Below are 15,747 nucleotides of genomic sequence, written 5' to 3' on the forward strand. Positions count from 1 at the left end.
TTGCCCAGGGTAAACTCAGGAAAAAAGAGCCATATTCCGTCTTGCAGGATGGGAGCTCTGGTTTCATTGCCTTCATCCCCATGAGCACTGGGGCTGGGGCTGCTTTGAAAATGAGCTGCGGCTGCACATCTTTTGGTAGATCTTCACCGAATCATTCTATAGGATCCAGCCCATGATGAAACCAGACTTGGAAGGTTAGATGAAACTGTGAGTGCCTTGCTTGGACACCATGGTCACATTAAGGACACCATGGGTGGTCCCATCAGATCCTCTCAGGACCCTTATGCTGTGCCTGGGAGAGCAGTCACAGAACCAAGGGGTCCAGGCACTGCTCTGTCTGAATGTGTAGGATGCAGACCTGGCATCAAAGATGCTTGGGATAGGAGGCATGAGCATTAATCTTGTGGCCAGACGTGCTCTCCCCAAGTCTACGGTCCCTGCTCTTGGGAAGGTAGTGCACTTTTACTGAGATACTGTTTAGGCCTCTGTTCAGCTAGAATTCCTATGTTGTCTCCTATATGCGTGGCCATATAAACTGGGTCACTGTTCAGCTCACTCCTGTGGTGGCTTTTCTGTTGCATTTATTTAAGCTGCTGTTTTTAGTACTTTATTTCATCTGGCAAGAAATGAGTGATCTAAATATAGATCACTGCTGTGATCCATGCTCCAGCCAAGTCATGACCACACCTCATTTACATGCCACAATTGCTGCGTTGGCTTGTCTCTGGCAAAATCAAAAACAAAGGGAACAAAACAGGGGATAAGATCCAGGTGTCCTTGGCTTTCACCAGTGCCAGCTTTTTAAAATAAGCACTTCCTTCACCTCCTTCATAACAACTCCTTGGGGAGTGAAGACCAGACCTGCTATGCGCAATAAACACACCTTCCCTCATTCAGCTGAACTGTCTGATTCACACAGGCACCTGCACTAACGATGTGCATCTGCCAAAGGAAGCGGCTGGTGCAAGATGTGGATTCAGCTGCAGGCAGGGCAGAGCTGGGGCAGTCAGGCATATCCCGCAGCAAGGGGAGATATGGCGTAGAACCAGAGTGCCTGGTCTTCCTCCCGTCTTGAAGCACCAGGCACTGCATGGACAAACCTGCCTCTGCAACCACATGTCGATGTTGCGGCAAGTCTATACTAGTAGGTAAAGTGGGCCAGAGCCCATTCTCTGGCCCTGAGGGTACATGGCACAGTATAGCTCATGACTAAACACTCTTCCTCTCTCTCCCAGTTCCAGATGGAGTTATCTCCAGTGTATTGCCTCTTGGGAACAGGTGCTCATCCTTGGAGAGTGCCCAAGCAATGCCCGGGACAGGGCTAGTTGGCACAGGCCAAAACCTGTGCCAGAACGTGCTAGTAATTAAACAGCCTAACTGATTGAGAGACAGTACCTGCCGCCAAGCCCTGTCTCATTTGGTAGTACAAATGTGGCTTGGCCTTTCTGGGCAGCTGTGGCTTCTTGGTCCTGTGCAAGGGTTTGCATGTGTGGGTCCATGAATGTCTCATTATACAAAAAGGTGGGTGAGGAGGAGTGGTGGGCACAGCCAGAGGAGTACAGCACCCAACACAGAGCCAGCTGGCATCCCAGTGGACAAGCAGCTCCACACTAAACAGGCCACAGTTTTATTCAAAAGAATTTGAAAAACAGCCCAAACAGCCTTGTGCATGGGGATGTTTGGCAGGGGGTGCCTGAATAATCAATGGGGGAAGGTCTGAGGTGCTAGCATAGCATTATCAGCTACATTTGCATCATACACAGTATGGTCTTCCTGGGCTGCGGGGGAGCCTGGAGTGAAGGTATGACGGGAAGTCCAACAAGAAAACTTTTGGTGCACCAAGGAAGCTTTCAAGGTTTGGGACCCCATGTGCTAGCTGCAGGGACGACGAACACTGGCTGTGCTTAGACACCAAATCCCCCTTGCTACGCTGAGATGAATCCTCCAGCCATACTGGCTGGGTGCTTGCCCTGCATCTTAGCAGAGACTTTACACCCAACTTTCAAATTCAGCACCTTTTCTAATAGCACAGCATGGCTTACTGTGGCTGGAAGTCAAATGGGGAAGGACCCGCATGGGAAGCTGGGAATCCAGCAGGGCTATTTTTGGATATAGATGACAGTCAGCTTGAATGTGCAAAGTAATGGTTTCAGGAGAGGTCAGACTAAAATAGACCAACCTAGATCTGTAGGCACTTTTTCTCTCTCGCTCTCCCCCCCCGCCCCTTCTTCTTATTAAGGTTTCTCCAAAAAAAGAACAACAGTGTAAGCTTTTCCTGGCAATACTTCAAAAAGGAACTTTCCCCAGGAACCAAAATATGATGCTCACTGAACTTGTTGCTGGAGAGGGCTGACTAAGCACATCTAATTGCAGCTTTGCCAGCGAGCAAAGCTCTGTACGCCTCAGCTCTGCAGTCCTGCCTCTTTCCTGGGCACTGGAAAAAAAGGCATTTTCTGGCTTCTACCCTGCATTTTAGAAGATGCGAAAATTGTCCCTGCATTGTAGGGCGTGCTGATGTCAGGAAGCGAGGCTGCAGATTGGGTGTAAGCTAGTTGGCTTAGCAGGTCACAAACCTGCCAAGGGTTCTGGGATGGTGGTACAATCACTCCCTGATTACAGCTGTCTTTTCATACCACTTCCTCCCTGGCAGATGAAGGTGAGTCACCAGGAATGGCCTCTGCCAGCACAGAGGAGGGATCCTCCCAGGGAATCCCAGCTGCTGAAAAACCTCTCCCAGTCCCACACACCAAGCTGCCTGTCCAGCACACGTGGCTGAGTCCACAGGCAGCCAGCTCTACCTCAGCGGGTTCTGGGCCTGCTTACTTGTCTGACCCTGCCCTTTCGCTTCTATGGTTGGCTTGTGGCATCGGAGGGATGAGCTTCACAGCTCTGCGGTGGGCACTCCAGCAGGGGAGCAGAGGCCGTGCCAGGATGGCCTTATCTCTGGCACACGGAGTGCTGTGCAAGGGGCAGCTCTGAGTTACAGCGCTGGTGACAGCAGGCTGGTGTTTTCAGTAGCCTACCAGGCAGGGCTATTCCTGGTACAAAAACATTTCTCTGTGCATGGCTTATTCCTGCACAAAGTGACTAAGTACATACCCACAGACACCCTTACCCCTGCTCACACACATACTCACTCCCCCATCCCACAAAGACTCGGTCACACACATGTAGTCCTTCGCATCCCTAACCCGTTTACACACTCACACTCTCAGAGAGGCACGAACTTGCACAGCTGCAGGCCCACATGCGTGCGGTCACTCCCCCCCCCACTCAGCCCCCCATGCCTAACCCACTCTCGCACTCACACAGGAACCCGCTCTCACACGTCCCTTGCACACTCTCTCACACAGGTCTCGTCTCACACTGCCACCTGCACTCCCACACGTCCCTTGCACACTCACACAGGCTCCATCTCACCCCCCCCCCCGCACCCTCACACGCCCCCTGCCCCCACCTCACAGCCCCCCCTCGGCCCGCCCGCTGCCCCCACACGCTCCCGCCGGGCCCAGAAGATGGCGCCCGCGCGGCAGCTGCCGCCCTCTTCGGGCGGGAACGCCAAACGGCATCCCCGCGGCGGCTTTCGAACACAAACCCAGTCATTTCCTTCTAAATAGAACCCAGTTAATAATTTTAGCAGCTGCAGGTTCCTTCCTGCACACCACTAGAGTTACTTGCAGGGGTGTTTTACCTCAGAACCCCTCTCGGACAGGGAAGGTGCTGCCAAGTGCCGGCAGCGGTTAGAGACAGAGGAGCGAGCGAGAGTGAGCAGAGGAGGATGTATCTCAAAGTCTGAGCACGACCAACACCAATTTTGGGGCAGAGAGTGCAGACCCAGGTGTCTCAGCCCACCTGGTCTGTGGGTGGCACTGAGTCAGTGCCATCCAGACCTCACCGAGTCCTTACCTTGTAGATGCAGGACTTGGCGTTCAAGAAAAACAGCTCAATGGTGGCATTGTCCTTTAGGTAGGAGATGCTTTCGATGTAGAACCTGAAAGGGAAAGCAAGGGAGGTGAGACACAAGGGGAACTAGGGCAAAACATGAAAACGCACTCATTAAGTGAAAAACGCGGTCAACGGTTATGATGAGTATACTAAAAATGAAGTTTCTTTGTTTATGGCAGACTGGGGTGGTGAAAGAGGCTTGTGCACGGTCTGGGACATGATCAGTCACCACCACCTCAGCCATACGAAAGGAATCGGATCATCAAGTGAATGATTTTGTTTCTAAATAATCCTTCGTTTTGTTTTTAAACTTCAAATAATCCTTTATTCTGCTTGCTCATAAACTCCATTCTCCATCCCATCTTGGAATTTCTTCTTCACTCCTTTACCCAACTGGCCCATTTCTGTGCTGTTGACCTGCATCTTATGAAATATTCACTAACAGAAATATTCACCAACCCCTTCTGGGCTCCTTCCCTGCCCACTTCAGCTTCTACATAGGGCAAATTTTATAAAGACTTCTTTACATATTTTAGTAGCTATGGATGCAGAGTAACCAAGGACCTTGCACAATCTACCAGTACTATGAATAGCAGTGCTGGCGATGACTGGGAATGCCAATAATATATTTTTTTTTTCCTTTTTCTGAGCTGAGATAACTTCTCAGATGTCAGTAGAAAGCTGACCTGCCCAAAGCCTCAGTGTCAGAAAAACATATTCTCCTGCATTGGCTAATTACCCCAAGCATTTGCAGCTATGTTGAAAGTCCACGATATGTATGAATGAATTCATTGCTCCATGTCCTGTCTGCTTTGAAGGTTTGATCCTTTGGCAGTGAACTCCATAAGAGTTTTGTCACTGGCTTCAATCAACTCCAGCCCTTAATTCTGCCTTCTAACCTTCTGGGGAAAAAAGCTCAGGATACTGTCAAAGCTAATGACTGATGCATATGTATGTATATGTATATGCAAGTATGTTGTGTGTTCCTGTGGTAACAGGGAAAGCCTGGATAGGTTCAGTGAATGGTTAAGGTGAATTTTGCATTTACTTTGTGTTTTAAGTAAGGAAAAAACCGTGCATCTGTCTGCTCACCCTGTTTTATAGTGATCTTTAAGTTGCAGTACAGTGGCAGCAGTGTTCCTTACATAAATTCCAGTGCTGTCGTGCCTTGTCAGAGGCAATTAGAATAGGGAGGGTGCCAGAGAAATACTGCCTGCATCAGGAACTTAAAAAAATGCTATACATTAGAAATCTGGTTTGAGATGTGAGGTCCAGTTACAGAGAAACCTTACCCTCTGACCCCGCTGCCAGGGAGTGGGGCTAGAGACCTGCTGACACTCCTGGGGCTTCACACAAGCACTGGAGGGGTTGTCCATGTTGAGCTATTTGCAGAATTGAGGACCTTAAATGTAGCCTTCTTAGGGGTAAAGGTCAAAGCTTTGTAGTGCTTATAAGTGTCTTCTGAAGACTCTTCAAAACAGTTTATTTCCTGACAGCTAAAACCAACTACTTGCTTACTAGAGTGAGAGGAACATTTTGAGCTCTTCCTGTTCATCTGCTGAAGTGCTCCTGCTATTATCCCTCCTTCTCCTCCTCCAGAATAGCTCAAATGAGAAATAAAAATAAACCCCAGATAAAAAAAAAAACCTGAACCCTGCATTTGAATGTAGGGATCATAAAGCACAAAGATTAAATTTTGTCTTGATTTTTTTTCTGGTTTCCACTGGGTTTCACCTCCTGTCCTTGAAGCTACCTCCCCCCCCCCCGCCCCCCCCCCCCCCCCCCCCCCCGCCAAATAAAAATATACTTGGCTTTAGAAATGCAAAAAAGATACTGCATTAAAAATGGAACCTTCTTACTAGATCTGTTCTCTGAGTGCAGCTGGCTTTCCATCTGCTGAATTCATGCAGAAAAATGATAATTTTAAACATTCTATGTTTCTTGAAGAACCTCCTCTGCTTATCACCACTACAAGTGCTCTCCAAGTTGTGATGGTATGATCTTTAATTCCAGAGTCAGAATAAAACAGGAACATTTATTCTATTTTTGAATCCCAGTGAAGGTTAGCCAAAATGCTTTTTGTTTCTTCAGATCGAACGAGACCATCCCCATCATCACTAGAGGGCAATATTGCCTTTCTCAAGGCTGTAAGGATCTTTCCTGAGGCTTTCCACATAGACACATACACGGGTCATTATTTCTACAAAATTGAGTCTCTCAGAGCACAGAGCCTGCACATGATAGTTCATCTTCACAAAGAAAACCCAATTCTCAAGTGATCTCCAGAGTGAAGAGCGTGCTGGGGAGCTACTGGCTCTCACACATGCACCCAGATAAACGCAAAACACATGCACCAGAAAATTGGTGCTACTTAAAACAGAATTGCAGAGAGAAATCTTACAGGATTTTCTGTGTGGCAAGCTCAGAAAGCCAAAACTGGTGCAGACTCCCCTGAATTCACAGCTGGTGCTGCAACACAGAAAGGGGAGGGAAAGATCCTTGCAGCCTTTTTTTGCACTGATGTGAACCTCTGTCAGACCTCCTCCAGTTACCACCTTTTCCAAATACAGTGAAGGAAACGACACTTCATGATGACCAGTGTCAGTGACTAAGGAGGCAGGCAGAAGCACACAGCTGCTAAGGCGATGAACCAAGGAAAAAATCTGGGTTAAATTCCTGATTTGGACACAGGTTTCCTTTATGACCTTCAGAAAATCATTTAGCTTCTTGGGCTGTTGTGCTGTGTTTAGAAAATGCTCCTCCTTCCTCTGCTCCCCTCTGTCTGTTTTGCCTGTTAAGCTTCTAAGTCCTTTCTTATGGCATGTTTCAAGATCATCAGTTTTAAGAGGCAACTCTCAGATTTCTGTTGAGGGCTCCCCTGAGAGCAGCATTCCTCCACGTGGTGTGAAGCTGATATATCCAGGAAATAATGGATGGGCTGCACAGAGAAACAGGCAGTACAGTGTGTCCAACACCTCTGCTCCGCTACCTACATCTCTTGCAACACAGCCAACAAACAGCTTTGCCTCAAGCAGCTCTTGCAAGAAGTTTCTTGATAGCCAGCAGCAACTGCTGCTGTGAGAAATTAGGCAGCTGCAGGAACACCCCACAAGACTTTGTGAGTATAAACCCCAAAGAAATAATTTTTCAAAATGTTTAAAAGATCAGCTGATGTTAATATGTTCCTGCATTCTCCATCCCTCCCCACCTCTAGTAACTTATAATTCATCACATACATTTTCTAAGCATTAATTAAATAGACCAGTGAATATTATGCTGGGTAATGAACACAAAGTGCATATCGTGACTGCTCCCTCTCAGCAGCAGGAAAATAATAATGAGTGTTGCAGAAAGTGTCTTGGAAGACTTCAGAAGCGGCTGCATGTGAAATGTTTAGGGCTTTTTAGCTGCAAGGACATGTCTCGTACTGACCAGATTGCTCTATATTAAGTGTTGGGTAACTGAGAATTTGCTCTGAGACAGCTTAAGCCCCCTCACACCATGATGAATGGCAATTCCCATCGTAGCCAGCCAAGCACAGACATTTATACAGCAATGCTTGTGAGAAGCAGCTGTGGAAACTCCTGGTCCGTGGGTGATGGGAAACTGGCACTAGCGTAATTTCTCCCTTGCACTACACACAGGCCCACCTCTGACTTGCAGCAGGGAGAAATGCCTGACTGGGCCCTGGTCTCATCAGTTTGATCACTGGTTCTTCAGGAGATGGAGAATCCCTGGCCACTGGTGCTGGCCTCATACGTGAACTCAGCTGTGTGTGTGCAGATGAGCAAATTTAGCAGTGTTGGGAAGATGCTTGATCACTAGCACTTCATCCTTGCAGGGGGATAGGAGGAGGACTTATCAGGTAAAAGGTCTCCAGAAGCACCTGAGCTGGTGGTGTGTTTGTGTGGACAGTGAGATTTGAAATGAGCAGCACTCCCAAACTCCACACACCAAAAGAAGCTGTCAAACAAAAAATATTTTGCATTGTCTCTAACACACAGCCCTGGACATATACTGTCAACCTAAACTTGGTCATCTGTCACCTACCAGGGACCAGGCTCTGAGCAGCTGAGTTCCTGACTATGTAAATATACTGTTGTAGCATTCAAGATCACAAGCCCCTGTGTATATTTCCAAGCAAAACATACCAAATGGTAAAAATATTTCACTGTGGTCTTCAACAAAATCATATTTTGAAGCATGACCACAGCAAATGGATGTCTTGTCTACTTTAGGTGTAGATCTGTCCTGGAGCAGTGATATCATCCTACTTCTTGTGAAGTTTGATGCTGGTGGGAATGAGCTGGTCCAGAAGGCTCTAACAACAAAACTAACAATTTTTTCACCAAAAAGAAATACTCCAAAACTCCCCTTCTGGTGCAATGGTGCTTTCTTCGAAGAAAATTAAAAGAAAACATTGAAAGGGCATTGGAAGACCTCAGAAAGGTTTCAACACTTGCTTTCGCTGAGGAACAGCATCTTCTTGAGGAGAGGCCCTAACAGAAAAAACTAATTGAAACTGGAGCCCTGACTAGGACAAAGGGTCCGTCTGCCAGCTGGAGAGCCCAGGCTAGGCAGGGGCACAGCAAACCACTCTCTTGTTACTGTCCTATGAAGCCTTACTCCTCAGCAGTCTTGCTGCTTTCAGAGGAAGGAAGTGGGGTGGCCACAGGGACACAGGAGGCAGCTGGGCAAGGAACATGGCAATGCACATGCCCCAGTTGTGCTGGTACAATGGTGTGTGAGAAGGCTGGTCAAAAGAGGTGAGCAGTGCCAGGCAGTGATGGGGAGGCCAGGGATGGTACTAAGGATGTTTGCTGCTAATCAAGGTGACAACAGTGTGACAGTGGTTTCTGGGTGAGTTCCTGTCTTTTCCAAAGGGCAGAAGCTGGGGACTCAGTATTGGCCAGCGGGGTACCTTCCCTCCAGTCCTGTGATACTGCTTCCATGCAGGGAGGCAAAACACCCCTCTTGGGCCTATTATAAACAGAAAATGGGAAAAATTCCAGAATAAAAATCCCAGGTGGGTCTTCTCTCTTGTGGTGAAAACATTATTTTTCCCATGAAAAAGGAGAAAAAAGGGTAAAACCAGATTTCATGGAAGATAGTCAGAATGAAGCAAAAGGATTTTGGTTTTGATGTGCACTCACTTTCCCCAGTGTTTCCTCCTGCCCTAGGTGGGAAATGCACTGCAACACAAGAGAAAGGACTGAAACGGGCAGGGGTGTCTTCCATGTCCTTCCCAGCTGGGTGACTCTATTCTGGTTAGGATGCAGGACAGAGCTGTCAGCAGAGCTCCTTGGCTCTGTCAATGGACTGCCTCTTCTTTCATTATTACAAAGCAGTAGATAAAGGAGAAGACCCCTTTTCTGCCTCATCCATCCTGGTGTCTGGCTCATTATCCCTCACCATGTCATTCAAAACCTGAGAGGATAATTTGAAAAATATGAAGCCATTGGCTAACCAGGAAAAGAAAAATCACATGCATCAGCATAATGGACTTAAATGCAGATGTCATTATGTCCAGTGTCTCATGCTAAATGAGTATGCTGAGCAGCTCAGGCTGCAGAGCTCCTTTTATATGCCATCCCTGTTTGCTAATTGTCATGGGTACACAGTTTTATGTGCTGACACTTAAAGTAGACAATGGTCACACTAGTTGACCTGTTAAATAATCAGCCAGGAATGAAAATCAGTGGTGCTAAAAAGCTCCATTTACCTCCCCTTCTGCATTTATTTTGATTCTGATCCCATGTCCTGTCCCCTGTGTTTGTGCCATGCTCAGGCCCCTGCCACCTAGCACCTGGGACTGGTATGCAGGGAACAGGACACAGCAAGAGAGACCTATGTCAACTTTTATGTCGTTGCAAGAAAGCCACAAAATGGTAGGTGAATGTGATACCAGGAATACAGGGAATTGCAGCTAACAAAAAAGAAGCAAAAAAAAAAGCAAAAAAAAGCTGTGGATATTCTTTAACCTGACTCCGTTCCCTCTCTTTTTCCCACTGTACTATGTGGGACTGTACTATGTACACTGAACTGTACTGCGAAGGTGTTTGCATCTTTACTCGCCACCCATCCATTTTTCTCAGTGTTTGTAAGAGGTTGGCCCATTGAACTCCTGTAAACCCATGTGTTTTGGGGATACTTGCTCATTCCTATGCCTTATCTTCTCCGTGTACAAAACACTAAGGGATTTGCTTTCAAATATATAGAGACCATCTCTCTTCCTGGCTGTACATCCTGGAAGTCTTTGCAAACAGCAGAGTGCTCCAATATCAGTGCAGAGAAGGGAAGGAATCAAGGTGGTAATTCAGGCACATTCCTTCCTGATGTTTGGTTACAGCATCAAGCATCACCTGGAAAGGCACTGACCTCACTACAGTCCCCTGCCCTCCCAGTGGGTGGGGAACTAGGTCTGACCAAGCCATAAAAGCAGCAAGTCAGCTCAATTTATTCTGCAAATTGCTCCACCCCTGAAATGTCCCATGGAGCTTAGTTTGCAAGGGAAGTGCATCTTTGTACAAAAAGGCTGTTGCAGCTCCTCTTGGCTTAGAGTGATGTTATCTGTCCCAAGTATGAGGTGAGAGCAGTGACTGAACCACAGCATCTCACTGCCTTCCTCCCCTCCTCTCCCTCCGTCACCAGGGTAACTTCTCCAGACTCTCCTGAGCATCAGCCCAGTTCTTCCTGCTTTTTGATCCTCACCAAGGGTGACATCTTGGTTGTTAAAGGTAACTCACTGGCTGCACTGTCTTGCATAACACCGTCCCTCAGCATTTGTGGAACATTTTTCATCTGAGGATCTTGAACCATTTCAGGAATAGAAATACCTCCAGCCATTCCACTGTGTTGTCAGCAGCACACAAAGCTGTGAAAGCTGCATGGGCTTTACTTACTGGCTCTACTCCTTTGTTCAATGGCACAGTGACGACCCCTCATAGCCGACCTTTCTACTTGCTTCACTGATGACAGCAAATCACACCCACTGGTGTAAGGTACAATGTCTGCATGGCTTTGACCCAGTGTAGGCATTGACATAGCTATTGCTGCTTGATCCAAATCTGGTACAAATCCTACACTGACAGCATCCATCATTTCTGCATAGTACCTATCATGCTGTCTAAATGCTTCCCAAAATTAGACAAGACAATGCTACTAGCATCAACACATTCAAAATGTGGCTCAAAACAATAAATTTTCAGAATTCTGCTTTTTCTTCCCCCTTCGGTGGCTGAATGGAAAGGAAAAACAACTTATCCCCTTCTCTAAACATAGCTCACTTATACAAATATATTCCCAGTTAAGCAGAAAACAGAAATGGTGTTATGGGACTCAAGAGCCAGACTGCTATTAAGATGTGTGTGTAATGGATGACTTAGCTCAGAGCTGTGTGCTAAGTAGCAGAGCCCCATTAGTTCCCTTCCTCAAGCAAAGGTCAGTTTTCACACAAGTAAATCTTCCGACTGGACAGAAGTTTCTCATATCTCTAAAGAGACTCTGAGGAGCTAAGCCTCCCCGCAGGCAATTTATTACACCTTCCCCCGGGTGAACAGAGCAGGGGGCCACCCTGAGAAGGCTGCAATAAATTGTCTGCAGGGAGCCTTGTCTTCCAGCACAAACAAGGTCTGAGCGACTGTATTTATACACTGCGGCTGGGCGGGAGGAGGGGGTTTGCAGGGCTGCTGGCTTTTGGGGTCTTCCTGCTTAGTGTACACACAGCTGACACACACCAGCCAGCAAAACACAGCCTGTACAAAGAGACTCAGGTTATGGCACAGTTTTGCTGGACTTTATAGACAGAGCAGCTCATGGGAACCCCTTGAAGCAGCTTGGTTAGACCGGGTTGATTGTGTGGATTTAATATTCTGATTTTTTGCTATTGTTTCGGCAGCACCTCAGCAGTACATGGAACTGTGGAGATATAATGTGAGTAGGAGATGGCTCTTTGTGTCCCCTTATATGTAGCATAAATTGCCTGGGAGCTTGCTATGGGGAGTTACTGGCTCAGTACTGGCAGTGAGAGCGGGTGAAGGAGACAGCACAGCTGGAAGGAGCTCTAAGAAAAGCCAGCTAGCTGTGAGGATGAGGACAGAGCACTCCAAGGTGCTGAAACATCTCAGGGCAGTTCCTCGAACTCTGCTGGGATGATCAAGCTCTATGGTAATGTGATGTCCAGCACTGCCCTCCTTGCAGCTCCCCTTGCAGAATGGTCTGTAGGTTACAGGGAAGAACAGAGGAACAGAGATTTGTGTATATTTTCCCCCAGCATCTTCTCCTCGGTGCTAGCAGGTGAGATGAAGCATATCCATGGGTCAGAGCAAACTGCCACTTCTCTCTCCCTCCCCTGGCTGCAAAATTGATGTACTTGATAATCTCAAGCCTCTCTCCCCAGTTCTGGTAAACCCCTGTCTCACACCGTGGGGCAGAGAGAGGGCTGCTGCTTCTTCCTCCTCAGAGGGGAGAAGCAGGAGCTGGTGATTCCTCATTTTCTGTCTGGAGCAAAGCGGTGGAGTGCCACATACCCCCCTCTGATGCGGAGAACTGTGGATGGAGAAACACAGCCCATTACGTGTGCGACAAATAAATTGCTCTGGTTAATTTAGTGTGGTTCTATTCCACTCTTCCTGCCGTAGCAGGCTGCTGTCATCACCACCCCCTAATCTAATTTCTTGGAGAGGAGCAAAGCTGAGTGGAAGTGAGTGGTGCACACAACCATAGTGGGCTGGCATCGCTGTGTGAGTGAGTCGGGAAAGGTGGGAGCAGCGTGCCGTGAATCTGCACCCCATACATGTCTTCTGGCCAATGTGGGAAGTAGTAATGCATTTCAGCAACAAGTTGTAAGGTCCATCTAGCCCTACGAACAACCCATACTAGCAATGACTGCCTCTTCCTTCCAGGGTCAACTGTTTGGTCTCCTGCTTCTTTTAGTTCTAACGTTAGTCCTTTTCTAATGGAATACAGGTTTAAAGACTGGGTTATAAAGGAGGGCTGAAGAATTAAAATAGCATAAGGCCTTAATAATGCAGCTGAAATCTGGTCCAATTCCATTCAGGTAGTCAGGCAAAGCCTCGTAGATCGGAAATGCCTCCTCAACCCTGGCTGTGCCAACTCTGAAATAATATTCTGAATTTATAGGTTGCCCTTGATGCCCACAGAGGGGATTTATCAGGTGAAAAGACATAGCTACAATGTAGAAGCCTACATCTGAGCAGGGGCCTGAGGTCTGAGAAGAGACATAGGCATTTTAGACTGCAACTTACTGAATTCCAAAGCAGTCATCTAAAAGAAGTCAGATTAATTGTTCCTGAAAAGTGCCTATTTCTTTCCAGTGGTTATACAGGGAGGCTACACTAATTAGCCCTAACATAGAGCCATATACCAGGTAAACATCTCAGGTCTGGTGTGGTGAGTCCTGTCTCAGACATCTGTCCCACCTGCCTCAGACCTGGACCACTGCCAGTGCACACAGAGCTGTGTTCCTTGAGGTTAAAGAAAGCACTGAAACACATGAGCTTTGCGCTCTGTGTTTCAGTGCTGGACTCTTATTTAAGGCCACTGTTCTGTAGTAACTGTGGTAACCTGACAAAATGTCTGGCCTCAATACTGAGAGTCCTGAGCCCCCATGGCTCCCATGCTGACTTCAGCCTAGCCAGTACGTATGAACACATGCCAGACATTGCTGAACACAGGCATTCCTTTGTGGGAATACTGCTGGGCCACAGATACAAACTCAGCCCCAGAGTGTATTTGGATACTGAGGATTTATTTCACATTTTTTTGCATGCTTTTCTGAAAGAAAAGCCTTTCCACGTGAGAGATGTTCTAATTTAGCATGACGACTTCAGCAGTGGCTTGTCACTGTTTAGCTGGTGGAGCTACTCTGAGAAAACATATATTCATTCCTGGGAAAAGATCCACCAGTGAAGTGAATTATATTTGCTAAGCTTGTTCATATAAATTAACAGCATGATAAACATCCAGAAGATAAAGAGATCAGAGCCATGCTGGTGGTTCCCTAGCTAAGGATTGCTAATCCCGCAATGCCGTTGTTTGAGGGTGAGAATTCACTGCAAAGCCTGGCCAACTTCACTTTCCCTGAACAAACAGCGTGTCTATGCTCTGGTCCTCTGTCACCTCAAGATTTACACAAAGGGAGTAACTTTGCCTTCCTTCAAAGGGAGTAACTTTGCCTTCTTTCTCCTGCCTGAGTGAGTCAGAGCAAAATGCCTTCACTGCCAAAAATACAACAACCTTAAACTGGACCCCTGCTAGCTCTGTTTTCCTCTGATCTCCTTGCTGCATGCATCTCCACACTTTACTTAGGTTCCTGCCCTTTACCATGCAGCTCTTGTTGTGAGGTACAGTTTTGCTGTCCTCTTCTGGTCTCAGAGCACCTCTGTCAAATCACCTGGTCAAGCAATCCCTCCTTCCTTTATCCCCATCCTTTGCTTCTCCTGCACTTTAGCTGTGGCTCTCATCTGGCTTGGTTTATCTGCACTGTAAACCCTCTGAGCCAGGGAATGAGTTTCACCAACAACCAAGCAACCAGGGCTTTAGAGAGCCAGCTGGGGAAGATAATTCTAAGATGAGAAGTAATATTACTCCCATCCTGCTGCCAGACATCCCACCTCCCCTGCAAGACACGTGGTGCTCCCTCTTGCTTTCATGTATGGCTTTAAAGCTATATGAAGGGACATTAGCAGAGTCTTATAAAATAATATTGTACAAGAATAGCCATGGGGCAGTTCACAGCTGCCCAAACAGTCCGAATTGCTTTCTAGATTCCTACGTTGCTCTCAGCGGAAAGCTTCCAGAGAAGCATTAGATGACAAACTGAAGACAGAGAGGCTTCAGTTAGCTATGCAAGTGTACAAAGGCAGAAGCAATTTCTCCCGAACTACTGCTAAGAACATCCTTAGAAAATCCTCCTCCTTTGATACAGTACTGTAAAATTTTTGGTCTTTGATTACAGAAGTGAGTAAGGACACTGGATATCAATGTTCAACAATGTCAGACCCCAAGGAAATGTGTGTCAAAAGACAAAGCTTCAACAGTGCTGCAGAAATTTAAATAAGGGAGGAGAATTTCACACTGCCAAGCTTGTGAAACCTTGTATTTTCAGCACGGTTCTTCCAAGAAGCCTTTACTTAAAAAGGGATGCTTCCATTCAAATGTACTTTTAGAGCAATCTAAAAACGATGGTATCTTTGGTAGGCATGTTGCCCATCAACGCTGCTGCAGGCATGCTAAGGGTAAAAACAATTTGATGGTCACATAAAAGGGGAAAATGGTTCCTCCGTAGCTTTTCCTCTTCACAAACTACCGTTTACTGTTCTTGCCTGAAGCTTCATGTCTTCAGTAGTTACCCAGTGTGGTTGAATTGTACATTTACTTCGAATAGAGGGAAAACCCACATGATTACTAAATCCTGATACAGTAAACAGATTTCTCTGTGATGAACATCTGGCAGATCCAGTTACTTGTATTACTATCTCCCCAATTAGGACCCCCAGCACTAACCTAAGCTTTCTCAGCTGCAGTGCTGGGGAGAGGTAATACAAAGAAAGGTATCAGCAAACACAGGCAAGCCTTTACCAATGATATAGTAGGTGTCATGGGCACCCTGTCCCTTAAAAATTAACACATTTGTAATTAGGTATGGTACAGCATTAGCTGTCTCTGCTTTCCACCTCATGGCAGCAGGGGAGAGAGAACATTCTGTTTATGGTATGGATATGGATGGCTCTGCAAGCCTCTGTGCACCTCAGAATAAACCCCCATCCACAGGTGGGTCTC

The 15,747-nt window shown here is 46.9% G+C and overlaps 1 protein-coding gene across 6 annotated transcripts in view; it reads right to left on the reverse strand.

The window, feature by feature from the left end:
* The window catches only part of FRMD4A (FERM domain containing 4A), a 386,977-nt gene that overhangs the window by 80,243 nt on the left and 290,987 nt on the right, over nucleotides 1-15,747 (reverse strand). For all 6 annotated transcript variants that reach the window (XM_040594541.1, XM_040594542.1, XM_040594543.1 and 3 more), the window contains one exon: nucleotides 3,907-3,991. In XM_040594541.1, the coding sequence (XP_040450475.1) occupies nucleotides 3,907-3,991 (85 nt within the window). The remainder of the gene's footprint in view (nucleotides 1-3,906; nucleotides 3,992-15,747) is intronic.

Source organism: Falco naumanni, chromosome 5 (assembly GCF_017639655.2).
Source record: "Falco naumanni isolate bFalNau1 chromosome 5, bFalNau1.pat, whole genome shotgun sequence".
NCBI classification, from domain to species: domain Eukaryota; kingdom Metazoa; phylum Chordata; class Aves; order Falconiformes; family Falconidae; genus Falco; species Falco naumanni.